At 40.7% G+C, this 24330-nt stretch overlaps 1 protein-coding gene across 2 annotated transcripts in view; it reads left to right on the top strand.

Moving 5' to 3' along the window:
- The first annotated feature begins 1518 nt into the window (after positions 1-1518).
- The window catches only part of LOC133651782 (protein shisa-8), a 648746-nt gene continuing 625934 nt past the window's right edge, over positions 1519-24330 (top strand). Inside the window, exons 1-3 of one of the 2 annotated variants that reach the window (XM_062049904.1) lie at positions 6170-6208; positions 6288-6625; positions 10754-11361. In XM_062049904.1, the coding sequence (XP_061905888.1) occupies positions 10817-11361 (545 nt within the window). In that variant the 5' untranslated portion in view covers positions 6170-6208; positions 6288-6625; positions 10754-10816. Of the gene's footprint in view, positions 1532-6169; positions 6209-6287; positions 6626-10753; positions 11362-24330 lie in introns of those variants that run through there. The other variant, XM_062049905.1, reaches the window with a different exon arrangement.

Here is a 24330-nt window from a genome sequence, read left to right as displayed (position 1 = left end):
GGGTCACCAACCTTTTTGAAAGCAAGAGATACTTCTTGGGTAGTGATTAATGCGAAGGGCTACCAGTTTGATACACACTTCAATAAATTGCCAGAAATAGCCAATTTGCTCAATTTACCTTTATCTCTATGTTATTATTAATAATTAATGATATTTACACTTAATTGAACGGTTTAAAAGAGGAGAAAACACGAAAAAATTGACAATTAAATTTTGAAACATAGTTTATCTTCAATTTCGACTCTTTAAAATTCAAAATTCAACCGAAAAAAAGAAGAGAAAAACTAGCTAATTCGAATCTTTTTGAAAAAATAAAAAAAAATTTATGGAACATCATTAGTAATTTTTCCTGATTAAGATTACTTTTAGAATTTTGATGACATGTTTTAAATAGGTTAAAATCCAATCTACACTTTGTTAGAATATATAACAAATTGGACCAAGCTATATTTCTAACAAAGACAAATCATTATTTCTTCTAGATTTTCCAGAACAAAAATTTTAAAAATAAATTCAAAAGACTTTGAAATAAGATTTAAATTTGATTCTACAGATTTTCTAGATTTGCCAGAATATTTTTTTTTGAATTTTAATCATAATAAGTTTGAAGAAATATTTCACAAATATTCTTCGTCGAAAAAACAGAAGCTAAAATGAAGAATTAAATCAAAATGTATTTATTATTCTTTACAATAAAAACAAAAAAAATTACTTGAACATTGATTTAAATTTTCAGGAAGGAATTTAAAAGGTAAAAAGGTATATGTGTTTAAAAATCCTAAAATCATTTTTAAGGTTGTATTTTTTCTCTAAAATTGTCTTTCTGAAAGTTATAAGAAGCAAAGTAAAAAAAATAATGAATTTATTTAAACAAGTGAAGACCAAGTCTTATAATATTTTCTTGCATTTTCAAATTCTATTTGAGTTTTGTCTCTCTTAGAATTAATAATGTCGGGCAAAGCGAGACCAGCTTGCTAGTAAATAAATAAAATTTAAAAAATAGAGGCAGCTCACTGTTAAGTGCTGCTATTTGAGCTATTTTTACAACAGGCCAGCGGGCTACTCATCTGGTCCTTACGGGCTACCTGGTGCCCGCGCATTGGTGACCCCTGGTGTAAGATATTGAAATGCGCCCCCTTTGGCCAAAATTAATAAAAAATACATATGTATATAGAGACATACTTGAAGTAAATAATGAAGATTGAAAACCAATTACAAATAAAAAAATTGTCACATCTGGGTGAAGTCTTGTCTGGGTTTCGTCTGGTTTCATGTTGTCTTGTCATTTCCTGGTTTATTTTGAAAGGTTAACTCTCCCTCTCGTTTCAGGTCACTTGCCCTTCCTCCAGTTTTACTGGTCTGAAGTCTCTCCTGATTGCCTGATTGTGTCCACCTGTGTCACCCACCCTCATGTGTATAAATGGCTCGTCTTCCTTCCGTCCTGTGCTAGAGTGTTTTCGTATCTTTTGTGCGAACCGCCAGCGTTCCATGTCCACAGCCATTGCTACGTTATTCCTACCCTTTTTGTCAGGTAAGATTAGTTGTTTAGCATTGCCTCTCTTGGAGCGCTTTTTGTTATATTTTGCATATTGTTCTCTTTGCAACCTTTTTCAAGTGTGTAAAAATTCAAAGTGCTCCTCCTCTGGCCAACATATGAAATAACAAGTGTGTGTGTGTAAACATTTGAAGTGCACCTCCTCTGGCCAACATATGAAATAACAAGTGTGTGTAAAAATTTGAAGTCCTCCTCCTCCTCTGGTCAACATATGTAATAACAACTGTGTGTAAACATTTGAAGTGCCCTCCTCTGGCCAACATATGAAATAACAAGTGTGCGTAAAAACTTGAAGTGCTCCCCCTCTGGCCAACATATGAAATAACAAGTGTGTAAAAATTCAAAGTGCTCCTCCTCTGGCCAACATATGAAATAACAAGTGTGTGTAAAAATTCGAAGTCCTCTTCCTCCTCTCAACATATGTAATAACAAGTGTGTGTAAACATTTGAAGTGCGCCCCCCCAGCCAACATATGAAATAACAAGTGTGTGTAAAAATTCGAATTCCTCCTCCTCTGGTCAACATATGTAATAATAAGTGTGTGTAAACATTTGAAGTGAACCCCCTCTGGCCAACATATGAAATGACAAATGTGTGTAAAATTTCGAAGTGCTCCCCATCTGGTCAACATATGTAATAACAAGTGTGTGTAAACATTTGAAGTGCACCCTCAGGCCAACATATGAAATAACAAGTATGTGTAAAAAATTGAAGTGCCCCCCTCTGGCCAACATACGAAATAACAAGTGTGTGTAAAAATTTGAAGGGCGCCCTCTGGCCAACATACGAAATAACAAGTGTGTGTAAAAAATTGAAGTGCTCCCTCTGGCCAACATATGAAATAACAAGTGTGTGTAAAAATTCAAAGTCCTCCTCCTCCTCTCAACATATGTAATAAGTGTGTGTAAAGATTTGAAGTGCACCCCTCTGGCCAACATATGAAATAAGTGTGTACAAATTCAAAGTGCTCCTCCTCTGGCCAACATATGAAATAACAAGTGTGTGTAAAAATTCGAAGTCCTCCTCCTCCTCTCGACATATGTAATAACAAGTGTGTGTAAAAATTCGAAGTGCACCCCTTTGGCCAACATATGAAATAACAAGTGTGTGTGTGTAAACATTTGAAGTGCACCTCCTCTGGCCAACATATGAAATAACAAGTGTGTTTAAAAATTTGAAGTGCACCCCCTCTGGCCAACGTATGAAATAACAAGTGTGTGTAAAAATTTGAAGTCCTCCTCCTCCTCTAAACATATGTAATAACAAGTGTGTGTAAACATTTAAAGTGCACCCCTATGGCCAACATATGAAATAACAAGTGTGTAAAAATTCAAAGTGCTCCTCCTCTGGTCAACATGTGTAATAACAAGTGTGTGTACACATTTGAAGTGCACCCCTCTGGCCAACATATGAAATAACAAGTGTGTGTAAAAATTTGAAGTCCTCCTCCTCCTCTGGTCAACATACGTAATAACAAGTGTGTGTAAACATTTGAAGTGCCCTCCCTCTGGCCAACATATGAAATAACAAGTGGGTGTAAAAATTCAAAGTGCTCCCCCACTGGCCAACATATGAAATAACAAGTGTGTGTAAACATTTGAAGTGCCCTCCCTCTGGCCAACATATGAAATAACAAGTGTGTGTAAAAATTTGAAGTGCACACCTCTGTCCAACATACGAAATAACAAGTGTGTGTAAAAATTTGAAGTGCTCCTCTTCTGGTCAACATATGAAATAACAAGTGTGTGTAAAAATTCGAAGTGCTCCCCCTCTGGCCAACATATGAAATAACAAGTGTGTGTAAAAATTCGAAGTGCTCCCCCTCTGGCCAACATATGAAATAACAAGTGTGTGTAAAAATTCAAAGTCCTCCTCCTCCTCTCAACATATGTAATAAGTAGAGATGTCCGATAATATCGGCCGGCCGATATTATCGGCCGATAAATGCTTTAAAATGTAATATCGGAAATTATCGGTATCGTTTTTTTAAATTATCGGTATCGGTTTTTTTTTTGTTGTTTTTTTATTAAATCAACATAAAAAACACAAGATACACTTACAATTAGTGCACCAACCCAAAAAACCTCCCTCCCCCATTTACACTCATTCACACAAAAGGGTTGTTTCCTTCTGTTATTAATATTCTGCTTCCTACATTATATATCAATATATATCAATACAGTCTGCAAGGGATACAGTCCGTAAGCACACATGATTGTGCGTGCTGCTGGTCCACTAATAGTACTAACCTTTAACAGTTAATTTGACTAATTTTCAGTAATTACTAGTTTCTATGTAACTGATTTTATATTGTTTTACTTTCTTTTTTATTCAAGAAAACGTTTTTAATTTATTTATCTTATTTTATTTTATTAATTAAAAAAAAAAGGACCTTATCTTCACCAGACTTGGTTGTCCAAATTAGGCATAATAATGTGTTAATTCCACAACTGTATATATCAGTATCGGTATCGGTTGATATCGGTATCGGTAATTAAAGAGTTGGACAATATCGGAATATCGGATATCGGCAAAAAGCCATTATCGGACATCCCTAGTAATAAGTGTGTGTAAACATTTGAAGTGCACCCCTCTAGCCAACATATGAAATAACAAGTGTGTGTAAAAATTCGAAGTCCTCCACCTCCTCTCAACAAATGTAATAACAAGTGTGTGTAAACATTTGAAGTGCGCCCTTCTGGCCAACATATGAAATAACAAATGTGTGTAAAATTTCAAAGTGCTCCCCATCTGGTCAACATATGTAATAACAAGTGTTTGTAAACATTTGAAGTGCACCCTCAGGCCAACATACGAAATAACAAGTGTGTGTAAAAATTCGAAGTGCTCCCCCTCTGGTCAACATATGTAATAACAAGTGTGTGTAAAAATTCGAAGTCCTCCACCTCCTCTCAACATATGTAATAACAAGTGTGTGTAAAAATTTGAAGTGCGCCCTCTGGCCAACATATGAAATAACAAGTGTGTTTAAAAATTTGAAGTGCACCCCCTCTGGCCAACGTATGAAATAACAAGTGTGTGTAAAAATTTGAAGTGCGCCCTCTGGCCAACATATGAAATAACAAGTGTGTTTAAAAATTTGAAGTGCACCCCCTCTGGCCAACGTATGAAATAACAAGTGTGTCTAAAAATTCGAAGTCCTGCTCCTCCTCTACACATATGTAATAACAAGTGTGTGTAAACATTTGAAGTGCACCCCTCTGGCCAACATATGAAATAACAAGTGTGTGTAAAAACTTGAAGTGCTCCCCCTCTGGCCAACGTATGAAATTAGTGTGTGTAAAAATTCGAAGTCCTGCTCCTCCTCTAAACATATGTAATAACAAGTGTGTGTAAACATTTGAAGTGCACCCCTCTGGCCAACATATGAAATAACAAGTGTGTGTAAAAATTCGAAGTCCTCCTCCTCTGGTCAACATATGTAATAATAAGTGTGTGTAAACATTTGAAGTGAACCCCCTCTGGCCAACATATGAAATAACAAGTGTGTGTAAACATTTGAAGTGCACCCCCTATGGCCAACATATGAAATAACAAGTTTAAATTTCTTTGGCGAAAATGAATTAAAATAAATAGATAAATATGTATGTATGTATATATATATATATATATATATATATTAATATTGGAAATACACATCTTTATATATCTATAAAGGGCGGTCCTAAAGAAGTAGGCATTTTTTGGAGGTCTCAAGAAGGTAACAAATACAAGAATGTGTGTGTGTGTGTGTGTGTGTAGAGAGAGAGAGTAGGGGGAGGAGTGTGAGCGAGCGAGAGGGAGGAGTGTGTGAGACATTGTCATCCATTCCTGTTGGAGAACAGCAGAGCGCGACAGTGCAAGCATCGCCAAGTGACGGGATATACAAACGCTTGGACGTGAGCGGGACCAAACCTGGAAAAGGAATATAGAGTGAAGAAGATCTGCAAAGGAGGAGGAATGGAATGACAAAACAAAACCAAAACCAAAAGCATCGTGTTGCTTTCGGGGCTCTCCTCCGTCTCACCACTTCTGTTTGGAGCATCCCACAGTGAAAACACATATATGTGATATATATATACAACTCCTATACATATATATCAAATTATGCCTGTTTTCAAAGAAGCTGCGGCCGGCCAGGGAGAGAATTGAGAGTTTATTTTTTTGGAATATTCAATATTCTGCATATTGCATCATTTCTTTTGTCAATTTTGCTCAGGTAGAAAAAAAAAGAAAGAAAAAAAAAAGCATGATGTGAAACGGACGCAGCCCCCCCCCCCCCCCCAAAAAAAAAGAGGCTTCTTTGAAAACAGGACATGTTGTGATGGCAGCAGTGCCGCATCTCCCATTGGCCTCGTCAACAACAAAGCCGGGGGTCTTTGATTCTGACACAAACTTCAGCCAAAGTGCAAGAGAGAGCGACTCTCTCTTGACCTCACGCTGACATTTGCGTCGTTTCCACAAGGGTGAGGTACGTTTTTTTTTTTGTCAAATAAGACGGAAAGAAAAAGAATAGTTCATGAGTGGGTAATTCCATCCAGCATCACAACATCTCCTCCTCTCTCCTCCCCAAGTAGGGGGTACAGATAAGAGGGGGTTCTGTGGCGGGAGCAGGGGTCAAAGCTGCAAAAAGCCACCGGCCTGAAAGAAAAGGTAAATAGAAGCTTCCGGAGAGTCGTCATCGTCATCGTCGGATTACAGCTGGATGAATACCCGTGGTTTTCTTTTGAAGGAAGAGCCGTGTTCACCTGTGGGTCTGCAAAGGAAAATACTGTGAGGAGATGCCCACCACCAAGATAAAAGAGGGTACCCTCGTGCAGTGATATAGTTTCCCTTTTTGCCGTGGTCTGACCCGCTGGGGGGGTAGCAGCATGTCTCAGGACTGAGGAGCCCTCCCAAGATGGGCGCTCGGCACTCTGTGAATTGCAGAAGAGTCCCCCTGCTTCTTTGGCGTATCGTGTGACTTCCACGGGCTGGACTCTCCTTTATTCGCCCCCGAACTGGAGACGCACACCACGAGGATTCGGATTTTGTTTACAACTGCTGGATTCCCCCGAGGCTTTGTGAAAGGTGACGTTTTTTTCCACATGCTTGGCACATGCAGTCCTGGTTAGAAGTCTACATACACTTGTGAGGGACATCATGTCATGGCTGTCTTTAGTTTCCGGTAATTTCTACAACTCTTATTTACATGCTACACCAGTTTCTCAAACACTTCCTGTGGCCGTTTGAGGGTCAGCGCCGCATGGCTGCTGAAAACACGTTTGTGTTCCCGACTTACCCTGTGGATTCTAAATGAAGAAAAACATGACTTCACAGATGGAAACCAAGTTGATGCTTTTCCAGAAAAGTGTTCAATTAATTTCCCGGATGTACGCGATTCTTTGATGGTGCAACACTCAAGAAATTAGATTTCCTGTCTCCCAATATAATAATGATGAATATTTCCTTCATCCTCCCGCAGGGAGAAAGTGATAACAATGATTATGGTGTATTTCCCCCCTTTTTACATCCCCCTAGTGTCGCCCCTCTTTGAAACTCACCCACTCCAACTATGCAAACACACACAATATATTCATCGTGGGGGAAAAAAGTGAGTCATGCCCCAGTTTAATTAACATCAAACATGTTGAAAACAATAGAACAGATATGACAGTGGGGCAGAAGGATGCACATTTTAGCAACACTTGCCTTGCTATGTTAGCCATCGTGCTAAAATCGCGCTCGCATTTTAAACACCAACATCGTGCTACTGTATGCCAGGGTTGGTAGTCCTTCTACAACTCTTATTTTTTTGTGATAGAGTGATCGGAGCACATACTTGTTGGTCACAAAAAAAACATTCATGAAGTTTGGTTCTTTTATGAATTTATTATGGGTCTACTGAAAATGTGAGCAAATCTGCTGGTCAAAAGTATACATACAGCAATGTTAATATTTGCTTACAAGTTTCACTGCAATAAGGCGTTTTGGTAGCCATCCACAAGCTTCTGCTTGGATTTTTGACCACTCCTCTTGACAAAATTGGTGCAGTTTGGCTAAATGTATTGGTTTTGTGACATGGACTTGTTTCTTCAGCATTGTCCACACATTTAAGTCAGGACTTTGGGAAGGCCATTCTAAAACCTTCCAATTGAAATGCATTTTATTTTGTACGTTTTGATTTGTTTTTTGATTCAGTTTTTTTTTTGTGTGCCTTTTACACTTATTTTACCACAATAGAATGCGTGCTTACTTTTTTTCCTGTAAATTATTACTTTTGAATGCAAAATGGTGACATTTGTCATAATACATTCTGACTTTTATCACGATATTGACAATTTATTTGTTGTTCTTGTAAAATAGTGACATTTTTTAAAGTGATGACTTTTGTCATAATGTTGTCGAGTCAAATTCCGATTATTATTGTAATGTTGCCAAAACGTTAAAGTTTTCTTATAAAAATTGTGACTTTTTTCATAAAAATGCCAAAATTGTAAGCTTTCCCTGTAAAACTGCGACAGTTATTGAGTAAAATTCCAACTTTTATCATAATATCGCACAAATGTTCAGTTTTTTTGTGCAAAATTTTGACTTGCGTTGAGTAAAATTACGACTTTTATTATTATACTGCCAAAATTCTAAGTTTTTCTCGTGAAATTGTGACCTTTTTCTTGTGAAATTCCAACTCATTTTTCACAAAAAACTTTTTTATATTTACATAGTATGTATATATTATTAATGTTGTAAATACAAACATTTATATATATCTAGAAAGGGTGGTCCTAAACAGGTAGGCATTTTTTGGAAACCTTAATTCTAAAAACCTTAATTGTAGGTCTCAAGAAGGTAACATAACACAATAAATTACAATAAAACGTATCTTGATTAAATGCAACAAACCTTACAAGAATTGCTGGTATTCCGACACATGACTTCTTCCCGGAAGTGAAAAGCTAAGATGGCTGTTGTACAGCAAGCAGAGTGCCAACTATCGGAGTACAAAAGAGGCTTAAATCTTCCTGCAAAAAGCGGATACGAGCAAAAAAAAATCAACCAATGCAATGGAATAGAAAAATATTTGTCGAGTGACATCAAGGATTAGGTCGGTCGCATTCCCAGACATATTGAACCATTTGCCTTTTTACATGACAGAACTTGGAAAAGAATGGAGGTCTATAACTTATTTGTGTGTGACCGGGTCAAGGTCATTGGTATCAAGACTCTCCCGATTTTAGGTTGTCCTGAACAATTTGGAGGTAATCCTCCTTTTTCATTGTCCCATTTACTCTCTGTAAAGCACCAGTTCCATTGGCAGCAAAACAGACCCAGAGCATAATACTCATGTTTAGTTATGTTCTGTTGTTTTTGGACTCCTGTAGTTCCTGTTTGTGCACCTCCTGAGTTTGTTTAGTCACCATGGTTACGTATTGCACTCACCTGCCTCTGGTTAGTGTTCGGGACGCTCACCTGTTGCCCGGGCACTAATCAGAGGGCTATTTAGTCTAAGCCCTGGCCTCACTTGATGTGGCGTCAGTTTGTCACGACGAGGGGGTCGTAGCTTACTGCGAAGTTTGTTCTCCCGGGATGCAAACTGACTTCTCCGGACAAGGGTAGCAGGTAGGAATATATTTGTTAATCTATTAATCCTACACAGCAGAAATGACAGGAACCAAAACAAAAGGAAAGCATGCCGTTCACACGAGAAGCTAAGGCAAAACACTTAGGACATGAAACATGAAACTATGGCATGAACAGAGCAGGAAACAACTAAGATTTACGTAGAGGGTTGCGGGAAGCAAACAAATGACGCCACATCGAGTGAGGCCAGGGCATAGACTAAATAGCCCTCTTATTAGTGCCCGGGCAACAGGTGAGCGTCCCGAACACTAACCAGAGGCAGGTGAGAGCAATACGTACCCATGGTGACTAAACAAACTCAGGAGGTGCACAAACAGGAACTAAAGGAGTCCAAAAACAACAGAACATAACTAAACAAAACATGATCCGTGGCGAAGTTGATAGAGTGGCTGTGCCAGCAATCGGAAGGTTCAATCAATCAATCAATCAATCAATGTTTATTTATATAGCCCTAAATCACAAGTGTCTCAAAGGGCTGCACAAGCCACAACGACATCCTCGGTACAGAGCCCATATACGGGCAAGGAAAAACTCTCCCCAGTGGGACGTCGGTGAATGACTATGATAAACCTTGGAGAGGACCGCATATGTGGGTAACCCCCCCCCCCCCTTCTAGGGGGGGCGGGGCAGGGGTTACCCACAACCAGTAACCCCAGTAACCAGGTTGCTGGTTACTGGGGTTCAATCCCCACCTTCTACCATCCTAGTCACGTCCGTTGTGTCCTTGGGCAAGACACTTCATCCTTGCTCCTGATGGCTGCTGGTTAGCGCCTTGCATGGCAGCTCCCGCCATCAGTGTGTGAATGTGTGTGTGAATGGGTGAATGTGGAAATACTGTCAAAGCGCTTTGAGTACCTTGAAGGTAGAAAAGCGCTATACAAGTATAACCCATTTATCATTTATTTATTTATATGATCCGGACCACGGATCATGACAACCACCACCATGCTTGACGGTAGGGATGGCGTTCCTGGGATTAAAGGCCTCACCTTTTCTCCTCCAAATATTGTGGCCAAACAGCTCAATTTTTGTGGAAATGATTGGAAACTCAAGACAGCCATGACATTATGTTCTTTACAAGTGTATGTAAACGTTTGAGCATGACTGTATATATATATATATATATATATATATATATACACATCTATATATGTAATCTTGCTAAGAACAGGTTAGTTTTGTACCACTTTAGAGACGATTGTTCCCAAAACCTTTTGATTGACTTACTGGGTTTACAACCTCAGAGGTTTCATCTTCTACTTTGTGGTAAATTCCGTGTTTATTCAGAAGGGACTCATTCACCCGAATGTTAGAATGACACCAGGATGGGAAATGTATTCATTTCACTCACTTGTCCCACTGCCTTGATGCCTATGTAGTCCTCTGTAACTGGTAATGGTAATCCAGTGGTTGTAAGTGTCCTCTGGGAGACAAGCAATGCCTTTGATTCTTCATGCATGGTGACGCTCTCTTGCTGCATGATCCATTAGAATTCATGAATTGATAATGCAGGTGCAATGAATATTTGTAACTTTTTATTTATTTCTCTTCCCCCCCCCCCCCCCCCCCCAAATCTAGGAGCATTAATGTTGGGTGTGGCTGTAACGATTACACATCGCTGAGGCATCCCAAGCATCCAAGATGTCTTCCAACATGTTGGTCAGCTTCTCAGTGGCCATTTTTCTGGCTTTGACCTCGCTGGGTGGACTAAACCATCAAGTTTTGGCCCAAGCTCCTCCAAATAACCAGACGACTGAGCGATCGGTGTTACCAGAGGCTGCACTGCCAACACCAACTCCAAACAAAGAGGACCAAACAGTCCCAGGTGGGGCCAACCGGTGCTGGGGTTACTACGACGTCATGGGCCAGTGGGACCCGCCCTTCAACTGCAACGCTGGGATCTATAGCTTTTGCTGCGGTTCTTGCTTCTACCGCTTCTGCTGCCAATTCAAAATCCACAGTTTGGATCAGACTTCCTGTTCCAACTATGACACGCCTGTCTGGGCAAACACAGGGCGACCGGAGGACCCTGTCACTGAGGTTCAACCGGAGCCGGACCGCGACCAAACCCATATGATCGTGTATATTATCTGTGGCGTGGTGGCCATCATGGTGCTCATCGGGATTTTCACCAAGCTGGGGTTGGAGAAGAGCCAAGGAGGACAGACGGACATGACCAATTCCAGGTACATTTTTCATTTAATCAATTTCTGATTGTTTCGCATTTGTTTTTTCCAATCAACTTGGGTTCTACGACAAACTAAGGCAATTGCGGTCAAGAGAAGCTAAATGTGGCATCAGTTGGGCTGCTCTGGTGACAATAGTTCTAGAATTCTTACTGCTAGAGAAGGGTCCCCATTGAATACAAATGTGCAAAAGGATCAAATTGCTACAGATCTCAACGTGTGTAATCATGTCATAGTATCTCGTAAAAGTGAGTGCCCTCATTTTCAGGCACACCTAAATAAATATAAGCCGCACCCAACAATTTGTTGGAACAAATTGGGTGGACAAGTCTATAAGCCGCAGGTTTACACATTGAAACATGAAATATTTACACAGGTGCTTGAGTTCATTCACACATTTAAAACATAGTAGTCTACCGGAGGCAGCACGGTGGAAGAAGGGTTAGTGCGTCTGCCTCACAATACGAAGGTCCTGGGTTCGATCCTGCGCTCGGGATCTTTCTGTGTGGAGTTTGCATGTTCTCCCCGTGACTGCGTGGGTTCCCTCCGGGTACTCCGGCTTCCTCCCACCTCCAAAAACATGCACCTGGGGATAGGTTGATTGGCAACACTACATTGGCCCTAGTGTGTGAATGTGAGTGTGAATGTTGTCTGTCTATCTGTGTTGGCCCTGGGATGAGGTGGCGACTTGTCCAGGGTGTACCCTGCCTTCCACCCGAATGCAGCTGAGATAGGCTCCAGCGCCCCCCGCGACCCCGAAGGGAATAAGCGGTAGAAAATGAATGAATGAATGAATAGTCTACCGGAAAAGCGCAGTCTTCGTCCTTCTCCCCCGCCCGTTAATGGTGGTGGATTTACGTTCCGTGCGGCGACCGTTTCCCTTTTATTTGGCCGGTTCTATTGTTCCAGACATCAGACATGGTCTTGATGTCTGGAACCAGCAAGCAGATGGTACTCCTTGAGCTAACTGTCCCCTGGGAGGACAGAATGGAGGAAGCTCAGGAAAGGAAGAGGGCAAAGTACGCAGATCTTGTGGCTGACTGCCGGAGGAACGGGTGGAAGGCCCGCTGCGAGCCTATTGAGGTGGGCTGCAGGGGTTTTGCAGGCAAGTCCTTACACCGGGTCCTGGAGCTCCTTGGGATTTGTGGACTGCACAGGCGAAGAGCCATAAAAAACATATTGGAAGCGTCTGAAAAGGCTTCACGTTGGCTCTGGTTGAGGAGGGGGGACGCGTGGCGTAGTGCGCTACCTGGACACAAGTCGAGGGACTGATCACTCTTGGCTGGGTCGCCCGGGTGAGGGTGTTTGATTGAGACCCGAAACACCCTATGACCCCGGGAGAATCACTGATGATGTGTCCAGGTATAGTACTGGACAGAATTTGTAGACGCAGTCAGGGCGTTGAGGGTATCTGGTTTGGTGGCTGCAGGATTAGGTCTCTGCTTTTTGCAGATGATGTGGTCCTGATGACTTCATCTGGCCAAGATATTCAGCTCTCACTGGATCGGTTCGCAGCCGAGTGTGAAGTGACTGGGATGAGAATCAGCACCTCCAAGTCCTCCGAGTCCATGGTTCTCGCCCGGAAACGGGTGTAGTGCCATCTCCGGGTTGGGGAGGAGATGTTGCCCCAAGTGGAGGAGTTCAAGTACCTCGGAGTCTGGTTCACGAGTGAAGGAAGAGTGGATCGTGAGGTCGACAGGCGGATCGGTGCGGCGTCTTGTATTGATCCGTTGTGGTGAAGAAGGAGCTGAGCTGGAAGGCAAAGCTCTCAATTTACCGGTCGATCTACCTTCCCATCCTCACTTATCGTCATGAGCTTTGGGTTATGACCGAAAGGACAAGATCACGGGTACAAACGGCCCAAATGAGTTTCCTCCGCCGGGTGGCGGGGCTCTCCCTTAGAGATAGGGTGAGAAGATCTGCCATCCGGGGGGAGCTCAAAGTAAAGCCACTGCTCCTCCACATGGAGAGGAGCCAGATGAGGTGGTTCGGGCATCTGGTCAGGATGCCACCCGAACGCCTCCCTAGGGAGGTGTTTCGGGCACGTCCGACCGGTAGGAGGCCACGGGGAAGACCCAGGTCCCGTTGGGTAGACTATGTCTCCCAGCTGGCCTGGGAACGCCTCGGGATCCCCCGGCAGGAGCTGGACGGAGTGGCTGGGTAGAGGGAAGTCTGGGCTTCCCTGCTTAGGCTGCTGCCCCCGCGACCCGACCTTGGATAAGCGGAAGAAGATAGATGGATGGATGGACGTTTCTATTGTCTTCAGCTTTTTAGTTCATATAGAGTGGCTTTATCTTGTGCATTTCATTGTTTTTTTCTCTCTATGACGAGGGTGAGTCCATAACTCGCTAAATGACTAACTGAATGGTTGTCTGAGTTTAATATAATGTGAACTATTTCATTGGTCCGCCGTGACCCGCTCTGCAATTTCAGAGGTCTAATGTGTCGTTCATTTGTGGCATGTGAGGCTTGTGAACCCGTAAAAATCCACGAATTAGCTGCGGCACTGTGTAAAGTGCATGGTTCAGCTGGATATATTCTCAAAGGACAATACTATGAAATAAATAAATAAATCAATCAATCAATGTTTATTTATATAGCCCTAAATCACAAGTGTCTCAAAGGGCTGTACAAGCCACAACGACATCCTCGGTACAGAGCCCACATACGGGCAAGGAAAACTCACCCCAGTGGGATGTCGATGTGAATGACTATGAGAAACCTTGGAGAGGACCGCATATGTGGGTAACCCCCCCCCCCCCCCCCTCTAGGGGAGACCGAAAGCAATGGATGTCGAGTGGGTCTGACATAATATTCTGAAAGTCCAACACATCAGCGAAAGTCCAGTCCATAGTGGGGCCAGCAGGAACCATCCCGAGCGGAAACTTGGATAATAACTTCAATTTAATCAATGGTTGGAAAGCAGTATGACTTTCCTGTTCTCTGAAAATAACGAAACACAAAACCAATAACATCTGAATAGCTGGTACAAAAATCCAAGCTGCAGTTGATCTGCCACACTCGTATCCAGATTCTTACTGAATCTCTTATTTAGCTTGTACAATATTTTTCTGGGAGACACCACGGTGGCACAGTGGTTAGTGCGCGTGACTCACATTAAGAAGGTCCTGGGTTCGGTTGTAGCAATTAAAATAAAAAAAATCACTCATTTTACTTGCACTAGTTGACGTTAGATGGGCGGTCTTAGCTTGGCTAATATATCCAAATACCTCCATATTGTTCTTCACACCATCTTTATTAACCAGTAGAATTGTAGTTTTTATTGTTAGTTTTGAAGTCCATATACCTCCATATTGTACTTCACACCATCTTTATTAACCAGTGGAATTGTAGTTTTTATTGTTAGTTTTGAAGTCCAAATACCTCCATATTGTACTTCACTACCTCTTTATTAACTAGTAGAAATGTAGTTTTTATTGTTAGTTTTGACTTCCAAATACCTCCCTTTTGTACTTCACACCATCTTAATTAACCAGTAGAATTGTAGTTTTTATATTGTTAGTTTTGAAGTCCAAATACCTCCATATTGTACTTCACTACCTCTTTATTAACTAGTAGAAATGTAGTTTTTATTGTTAGTTTTGACTTCCAAATACCTCCCTTTTGTACTTCACACCCTCTTAATTAACCAGTAGAATTGTAGTTTTTATATTGTTAGTTTTGAAGTCCAAATACCTCCATATTGTACTTCACCACCTCTTTATTAACCAGTAGAATTGTAGTTTTTATTGTTAGTTTTAAATTCCAAATAACTTAGTGTGGAGAATGCATACATGTTTAAGAGTTCTTTCTGTACTCATAGTCATGTTTAAAACAGCTAGTGTTTTTCCATTTGTACTCTTTCTATTTTTTTTAATCTTATGTCCGCAAGTAAACTATGTGTGTTACCTTGAAGGCTTGCACTGTAGGAGATGGAATACTCCCTTTTGTTTTATCTGTAGTAGAACAATGAGGTGGACAGGTGGGGGATTTCTTCATGTGCAAGAAGTTGGCTCTTCCATATGAGTGTCAGATCAACTAGAGTAGCCGATATGAATGTATTGGTTAAGCTGATCTCCTAAAGCTTTAGTAAAACTTGGTAATATTCCAATTCTGTCATGGTGGTCCTTCTTACTCAGCATACATGTCATCAAAAGAACTTGGGATTGACCAGTAATTTATATTCCCTGGGAGGAAGAACTGGTTGATGCAACATTAGGTAATATAATTATATTGTTATAATTATATGTATTTGTTCATCATTATAAAACGACTTTAAAAAACCACAGTCCTTTGCTCCAAACCTACTCAAATTCTGCACGTCTATTTGGAACGTGTGCCGTACTTTTGCTTTCTTAGGTGGCTAAAGTCAACACGAGGATCCTGTGCAGCAGTGTTGTGCTGGCATGCAGAAGGTATAGCGCTTTCACATTGACGCCGGATTGATTGCTGTGACACAACTGTGACTCTGCCAATGTTTGGCCTCTGGTGAACGATCCGAATTTTTGGATGGGTGGAGTATCGAGCGGCTCTGCCTGGAGCGGAGCCAACGGTTGATTCTAGTGCAGAGAAGAGCGAGGACAAGCGAGACAGAGTGTGTGTCAGTGTGTTGGCAGCCACCAGCCAGCCTATCGGCGGAGAAGAATGGCACCATCCTTTAAAATACCCTCATTACTGAGGGGGGTGGGGGTCCGATGGAGACGGGCGGGGTTAACACCTGACATCAGCAGTTATTCATCACGTAGCATGATGAAACCTGCCGGCTTTTGATCTATGAATGTGTTGACATAAGCCAGGGATGTCCAAAGTGCGCAGGTCATTTTTTAACGGCCCCAGGGCCCATTTTAAAATACGATTAAAAAAATGAAAAACATAAAAAGTGGTATGAAAGACCAAACAGGTGAAATGTAACAAGAAAATGTTGCAATGTTTACTGTAATAACACAAAGCTGCCATGCAGGCTGTTTCTTTCTTCAATGTCTTTCTTTAAAAAATAATAATGAATCAAAATCAATGTCATTATGAATTATTGACCTATCCAAGGCTCCAATTACGTCACATTAGAATAATGCACTTTGAGATATTTTTTTGGGAAAATGTTGCATACCGTATTTCCTTGAATTGGCGCCGGGAATATAGTATTCGCCTGCCTAGAATTACAGCCGGGTCAAACTCGTTTCGCAAAATAATTGCCGCATGCTTGGCACTTCCGCCGGGTCAAATATGAGTCATTAAATGACTCCCTCCTGGTGGGAGAGGGCGCTAGTGATCCTTCTTGCGACTACCAGTACTGCAGAAGACCGGTGCTGCAGAAGAAGACAACAAGCAGCATGCGTGAGCCGCGATTGTTTGCTTGCACTTTTACCATGGAGGATTACATATCTAAAATAAAACAGTTTTCTAAACTGGACTTTCAATCGAAGCAGCAGGTAATAATTAAAGGAATATCTCCAGAGACTTTTAAAACTGAAGAAAGATAAGGAAGACTGCCTTTGATCAGAAGCAGCTGCAGATGGACATCATTTATAAGTAAAGGTAAGACCATAATAACGTTTTTTTTTTTAAATTAAATGTGCTTTTCATGATAAGGTAAGCGCAGGAGTGAGAAGAGGTTTTAAAATAATTAGCGCAAGCTTGCCCATCCCGCATGCTTTTGGTAAGCGCAGGAGTGAGAAGAGGTTTTAAATTAATTAGCGCCCCTAATTAGGCTGTTTCTTTCTTCAATGTCTTTCTTTAAAAAATAATAATAAATCAAAATCAATGTCATTATGAATTATTGACCTATCCAAGGCTCCAATTACGTCACATTAAATAATGCACTTTGAGATATTTTTTTGGGAAAATGTTGCATACCGTATTTCCTTGAATTGCCGCCGGGAATATAGTATTCGCCTGCCTAGAATTACAGCCGGGTCAAACTCGTTTCGCAAAATAATTGGCGCATGCTTGGCACTTCCGCCGGGTCAAATATGAGTCATTAAATGATTCCCGCCTCCTGGTGGTAGAGGGCGCTAGTGATCCTTCTTGCGACTACCTGTACTGCAGAAGACCGGTGCTGCAGAAGAAGACAACAAGCAGCATGCGTGAGCCGCGATCGTTTGCTTGCACTTTTACCATGGAGGATTACATATCTAAAATAAAACAGTTTTCTAAACTGGACTTTCAATCGAAGCAGCAGGTAATAATTAAAGGAATATCTCCAGAGACTTTTAAAACTGAAGAAAGATAAGGAAGACTGCCTTTGATCAGAAGCAGCTGCAAATGGACATCATTTATAAGTAAAGGTAAGACCATAATAACGTTTTTTTTTAAATTAAATGTGCTTTTCATGATAAGGTAAGCGCAGGAGTGAGAAGAGGTTTTAAAATAATTAGCGCAAGCTTGCCCATCCCGCATGCTTTTGGTAAGCGCAGGAGTGAGAAGAGGTTTTAAATTAATTAGCGCCCCTAATTAGGCTGTTTCTTTCTTCAATGTCTTTCTTTAAAAAATAATAATGAATCAAAATCAATGTCATTATGAATTATTGACCTATCCAAGGCTCCAATTACGTCACATTAAATAATGCACTTTGAGATATTTTATTGGGAAAATGTTGCATACCGTATTTCCTTGAATTGCCGCCGGGAATATAGTATTCGCCTGCCTAGAATTACAGCCGGGTCAAACTCGTTTCGCAAAATAATTGGCGCATGCTTGGCACTTCCGCCGGGTCAAATATGAGTCATTAAATGACTCCCTCCTGGTGGGAGAGGGCGCTAGTGATCCTTCTTGCGACTACCAGTACTGCAGAAGACCGGTGCTGCAGAAGAAGACAACAAGCAGCATGCGTGAGCCGCGATTGTTTGCTTGCACTTTTACCATGGAGGATTACATATCTAAAATAAAACAGTTTTCTAAACTGGACTTTCAATCGAAGCAGCAGGTAATAATTAAAGGAATATCTCCAGAGACTTTTAAAACTGAAGAAAGATAAGGAAGACTGCCTTTGATCAGAAGCAGCTGCAGATGGACATCATTTATAAGTAAAGGTAAGACCATAATAACGTTTTTTTTTTTAATTAAATGTGCTTTTCATGATAAGGTAAGCGCAGGAGTGAGAAGAGGTTTTAAAATAATTAGCGCAAGCTTGCCCATCCCGCATGCTTTTGGTAAGCGCAGGAGTGAGAAGAGGTTTTAAATTAATTAGCGCCCCTAATTAGGCTGTTTCTTTCTTCAATGTCTTTCTTTAAAAAATAATAATAAATCAAAATCAATGTCATTATGAATTATTGACCTATCCAAGGCTCCAATTACGTCACATTAAATAATGCACTTTGAGATATTTTTTTGGGAAAATGTTGCATACCGTATTTCCTTGAATTGCCGCCGGGAATATAGTATTCGCCTGCCTAGAATTACAGCCGGGTCAAACTCGTTTCGCAAAATAATTGGCGCATGCTTGGCACTTCCGCCGGGTCAAATATGAGTCATTAAATGATTCCCGCCTCCTGGTGGTAGAGGGCGCTAGTGATCCTTCTTGCGACTACCTGTACTGCAGAAGACCGGTGCTGCAGAAGAAGACAACAAGCAGCATGCGTGAGCCGCGATCGTTTGCTTGCACTTTTACCATGGAGGATTACATATCTAAAATAAAACAGTTTTCTAAACTGGACTTTCAATCGAAGCAGCAGGTAATAATTAAAGGAATATCTCCAGAGACTTTTAAAACTGAAGAAAGATAAGGAAGACTGCCTTTGATCAGAAGCAGCTGCAGATGGACATCATTTATAAGTAAAGGTAAGACCATAATAACGTTTTTTTTTAAATTAAATGTGCTTTTCATGATAAGGTAAGCGCAGGAGTGAGAAGAGGTTTTAAAATAATTAGCGCAAGCTTGCCCATCCCGCATGCTTTTGGTAAGCGCAGGAGTGAGAAGAGGTTTTAAATTAATTAGCGCCCCTAATTAGGCTGTTTCTTTCTTCAATGTCTTTCTTTAAAAAATAATAATGAATCAAAATCAATGTCATTATGAATTATTGACCTATCCAAGGCTCCAATTACGTCACATTAAATAATGCACTTTGAGATATTTTATTGGGAAAATGTTGCATACCGTATTTCCTTGAATTGCCGCCGGGAATATAGTATTCGCCTGCCTAGAATTACAGCCGGGTCAAACTCGTTTCGCAAAATAATTGGCGCATGCTTGGCACTTCCGCCGGGTCAAATATGAGTCATTAAATGACTCCCGCCTCCCGGTGGGAGAGGGCGCTAGTGATCCTTCTTGCGACTACCTGTACTGCAGAAGACCGGTGCTGCAGAAGAAGACAACAAGCAGCATGCGTGAGCCGCGATTGTTTGCTTGCACTTTTACCATGGAGGATTACATATCTAAAATAAAACAGTTTTCTAAACTGGACTTTCAATCGAAGCAGCAGGTAATAATTAAAGGAATATCTCCAGAGACTTTTAAAACTGAAGAAAGATAAGGAAGACTGCCTTTGATCAGAAGCAGCTGCAGATGGACATCATTTATAAGTAAAGGTAAGACCATAATAACGTTTTTTTTTTAAATTAAATGTGCTTTTCATGATAAGGAAAGCGCAGGAGTGAGAAGAGGTTTTAAAATAATTAGCGCAAGCTTGCCCATCCCGCATGCTTTTGGTAAGCGCAGGAGTGAGAAGAGGTTTTAAATTAATTAGCGCCCCTAATTAGGCTGTTTCTTTCTTCAATGTCTTTCTTTAAAAAATAATAATAAATCAAAATCAATGTCATTATGAATTATTGACCTATCCAAGGCTCCAATTACGTCACATTAAATAATGCACTTTGAGATATTTTTTGGGGAAAATATTGCATACCGTATTTCCTTGAATTGCCGCCGGGAATATAGTATTCGCCTGCCTAGAATTACAGCCGGGTCAAACTCGTTTCGCAAAATAATTGCCGCATGCTTGGCACTTCCGCCGGGTCAAATATGAGTCATTAAATGACTCCCGCCTCCTGGTGGTAGAGGGCGCTAGTGATCCTTCTTGCGACTACCAGTACTGCAGAAAACCGGTGCTGCAGAAGAAGACAACAAGCAGCATGTGTGAGCCGCGATTGTTTGCTTGCACTTTTACCATGGAGGATTACATATCTAAAATAAAACAGTTTTCTAAACTGGACTTTCAATCGAAGCAGCAGGTAATAATTAAAGGAATATCTCCAGAGACTTTTAAAACTGAAGAAAGATAAGGAAGACTGCCTTTGATCAGAAGCAGCTGCAGATGGACATCATTTATAATTAAAGGTAAGACCATAATAAGGTTTTTTTTTAAATTAAATGTGCTTTTCATGATAAGGTAAGCGCAGGAGTGAGAAGAGGTTTTAAAATAATTAGCGCAAGCTTGCCCATCCCGCATGCTTTTGGTAAGCGCAGGAGTGAGAAGAGGTTTTAAATTAATTAGCGCCCCTAATTAGGCTGTTTCTTTCTTCAATGTCTTTCTTTAAAAAATAATAATGAATCAAAATCAATGTCATTATGAATTATTGACCTATCCAAGGCTCCAATTACGTCACATTAAATAATGCACTTTGAGATATTTTTTGGGGAAAATGTTGCATACCGTATTTCCTTGAATTGCCGCCGGGAATATAGTATTCGCCTGCCTAGAATTATAGCCGGGTCAAACTCGTTTCGCAAAATAATTGGCGCATGCTTGGCACTTCCGCCGGGTCAAACATGAGTCATTAAATGACTCCCGCCTCCTGTTGGTAGAGCTCCAACTTAACCAAACATGCGGGACAGGATGACACAAAAAGGTAAAGTTTTGATGTAAAGGAGGGGTGATCACGGACGTGACGAGGTTGGTAGAAGGCGGGGATCGAACCAGGAGCCCTCAGGTTGTGTGTAGACACGGACAAGGTTAGGTCTGCTCCATTTTCTATACCGTCCCAGATAGAAAGAATACACTTCCATGGCGGAGTTGTGCTGGCGGACGGAGGTGGGTGGGGGTCTTAAACGGTGGCATTGTTGTGTGTGGACACGGACAAGGTTAGGCTTGATTTACCCTGGATAACCTAAGTGTAAACGGGGCCTTAGACTGAATTTTGTTTTTCTCACCCCCCAGTGTTTACCTGGTTCTCACCTTTTTTGTAAGGGGCGCCGGAAGTTGGCAGACCCGTCAGCGATCCTGTTCTGTCTCCCTGTAATGTTTGGTCCTGTTCTGTCTCCCTGTAATGTTTGTCTGCTCTTGAATGGGATTGTGCTGAAAAATTTTGATTTCCCCTCGGGGATTGTTCAAAGTATTTCTGATTCTGTGTGCGTGCGCGGGTGTGTTTGTGGTGTGTGTGTGTGTGTGTGTTTGTGTGTGTTGCTGGACAGCATCAATCTAACCATAAAGCTGTTAAGGTGGTAATGTGCTGAAGCTTTGGGTCAGGCAATCACAACAGTCAGCGGTGCAATGATGTACAGCACCAAACGGCGTTTATTACTCCCTCCACTGCACCGCTCCTCATCTCCCAAGTGACTGTTTGTGTTGTCGTCCTGCTCAGCGTCAAGGGTGTTGTGCAGATTCCAGCTGCACACATCAATTTAAATGCAATCATAGTCTCTGTACATCCAAGTAATACAGGATTTTTTTGTTTTACTAGTTATTGTTTATATACTGATACCATACTAGGTATCGACCGTATCGACATCTGGACTGAGCACCCCTCCTTTACATCGAAACTTTAACTTTTTGTGTCATCCTGTTCCGCATGTTGAGCCTTTCCTTCACACAATAGTGATACTTGGAACAAACTGTGTTCCTTTTCTGCCATGGTGGCGAGTGCCAGTATCTTAGAAGCCGTATCGCACTGTGGATAGACGACACATTCGTTGCAGCTTTTTTTCAAATTAGAGCCGGTGTCAGGTTCAAACACTGATGACATTTATTAAACAAGACAAGAGGCAAAGAATTAAACAGAGACAGAATTCAATTTGGACTCAATATATTGAGGAGTCGCCCGGACTTTGTATCCTTCTACAGTCTCCAGCACGCTCTGCCCAAAGATTGCACTCCTCCTTCTTTATTTGACTCCCCCCCCCCCCCCCCGACCACAGCTGCTTCCAGAGGGAAGTGGGTCGTAAACAGCGTTGCCTTTGGTTACCGAACAGTTCAAAAGAAGAGGTCGTAAAATAGTTTTAAAAAGTTCCATAAAATAGTTCAAAAAGAGTTCGTAAAATACTTCAAAAAGAGTTCGCCTGGAAATTGGGCAGAGCCTTGGTTATCTCCGCTTTGAAGTCCTTGGGCCAGAACAACATCCTTCTGTTGATTACCACACATGAGAGAACACAGGAACACCATCTTGCCCCCCCCCCCCCCACCCTACACAGTGGAGTTTTACGAGCCTTACTCTTGGTAGGTTTCAGCCTTTTGTCTTCTTGTCAGGAACACAATGTAATACAACGTTTTTGTGATCATTTAGAAACAATTATTCTAACAGCCGGTGTTCTGGCAAGACACGCACCCTTCAGGAATTCATCCAACTCCTGCACGCGTGTCGAAAGGAACATGGAAATTGTCATTGTGTCTACATTTGTTTGGAAGGAATCTTCCACATGAGTACAATTTTTATCTAATTCGAGAAATATTTATTTTATTTTATAAAAGTAGGTCTGACAGACAGTGACACTCACTAACTAAACCTTCAATCAATCAATCAATCAATCAATCAATCAAATATTATTTATATAGCCCTGTAGAGGTTGCCCTCTAGTGGGTTCTTCGGACCACCACACATTGCCAGGAGAGCCAGGAATTTCAGGGTATAACACTGTTTTATTTTCATAAAAAGGTGCAGAGGCTTTTGCTTTTCAGCAAAGTGTCTTTTGTAAGTGCGTCCACTCAGCAGCACCTCTAACCCCGACTACTCGTCTCATCACGGCTGCTGCTAATAAAGGCGACAGGTGATTAGATAACAAGGCCCACCGGGGCCATCTACGCACCTGTCGCTGTCTTCGAGGCCGGTCCTGGCGACACCCCGTTTCGCGGCAGGCCCCGCAGGCCACGCCCCCCTCCACAAGCTCTAAATCACGAGTGTCTCAAAGGGCTGCACAAGCCACTCAGATCCCACATCAGAGTTAACTTGAGAAAAGTTATTGTTTAATATGCATTCAAGATCATATTTTTTTACATCAAAGCTGCATTATTATATTTTCAAAATGTACGTACATGCCAAACAATTATTTGGACATTTTTATTTATTTATTTTTATTGTAATTATTTATTTATTTTTATTTTATTTATTTATTTATTTTTATTAATCAATCCAACAAAATAATACACAATAATACCATAACAATACAATTCCAAACCCGGCCAAGCAACATTCAAAATAGCACTCAACAGAGCAATTGAGAGGACACAAAAATGACACAAAACAATCCAAAAGTAGTCAAACAAAAATTAATAATATCAACAACAGTATCAATATTAAGAATTACAACAAAGCAGTGATTAGGGGTATCTTATTTACATTATCATCACAGCCATTTATAAAAAAAAAAAATATATATATAATTGTTTTAATTAATATTTGTATTATTTATTCATTTGACTTACAATATGTTTTCATGAATTTATTTTTATTTTTTTATTATTATGTTATGTTATGTTCCAAAAATAATTTGGGAGAAACTTAATTAGGATTTTTCTTACAACAGAGTCAAAGTTTTAGGAGAACATTTGTCAAAGGTACAATTTTGTGGGATTGAAATGTGTAAAGGAAAGTGTCATAAATTCATTATAAAAGTACAAAAGTGTCATAAAAGGTGGAATTTACTTAGAATTTAACAATAATAAGTCATCATTTGATAAGACTATACTGGCATGGCTGTTGAGATTTGTTGTAAACAATAAATAGAATGTTTAAAATTCCGTAAAATTGTTTTCTTCCATTCCTAATAAAGAACTAAGTGTAATCAGCATTGAACACATATTGATGATATTACTGATGTATTAA

Source organism: Entelurus aequoreus, linkage group LG06 (genome assembly GCF_033978785.1).
Source record: "Entelurus aequoreus isolate RoL-2023_Sb linkage group LG06, RoL_Eaeq_v1.1, whole genome shotgun sequence".
Classification (NCBI taxonomy): domain Eukaryota; kingdom Metazoa; phylum Chordata; class Actinopteri; order Syngnathiformes; family Syngnathidae; genus Entelurus; species Entelurus aequoreus.
This window is presented reverse-complemented; position numbering and strand designations above follow the sequence as displayed.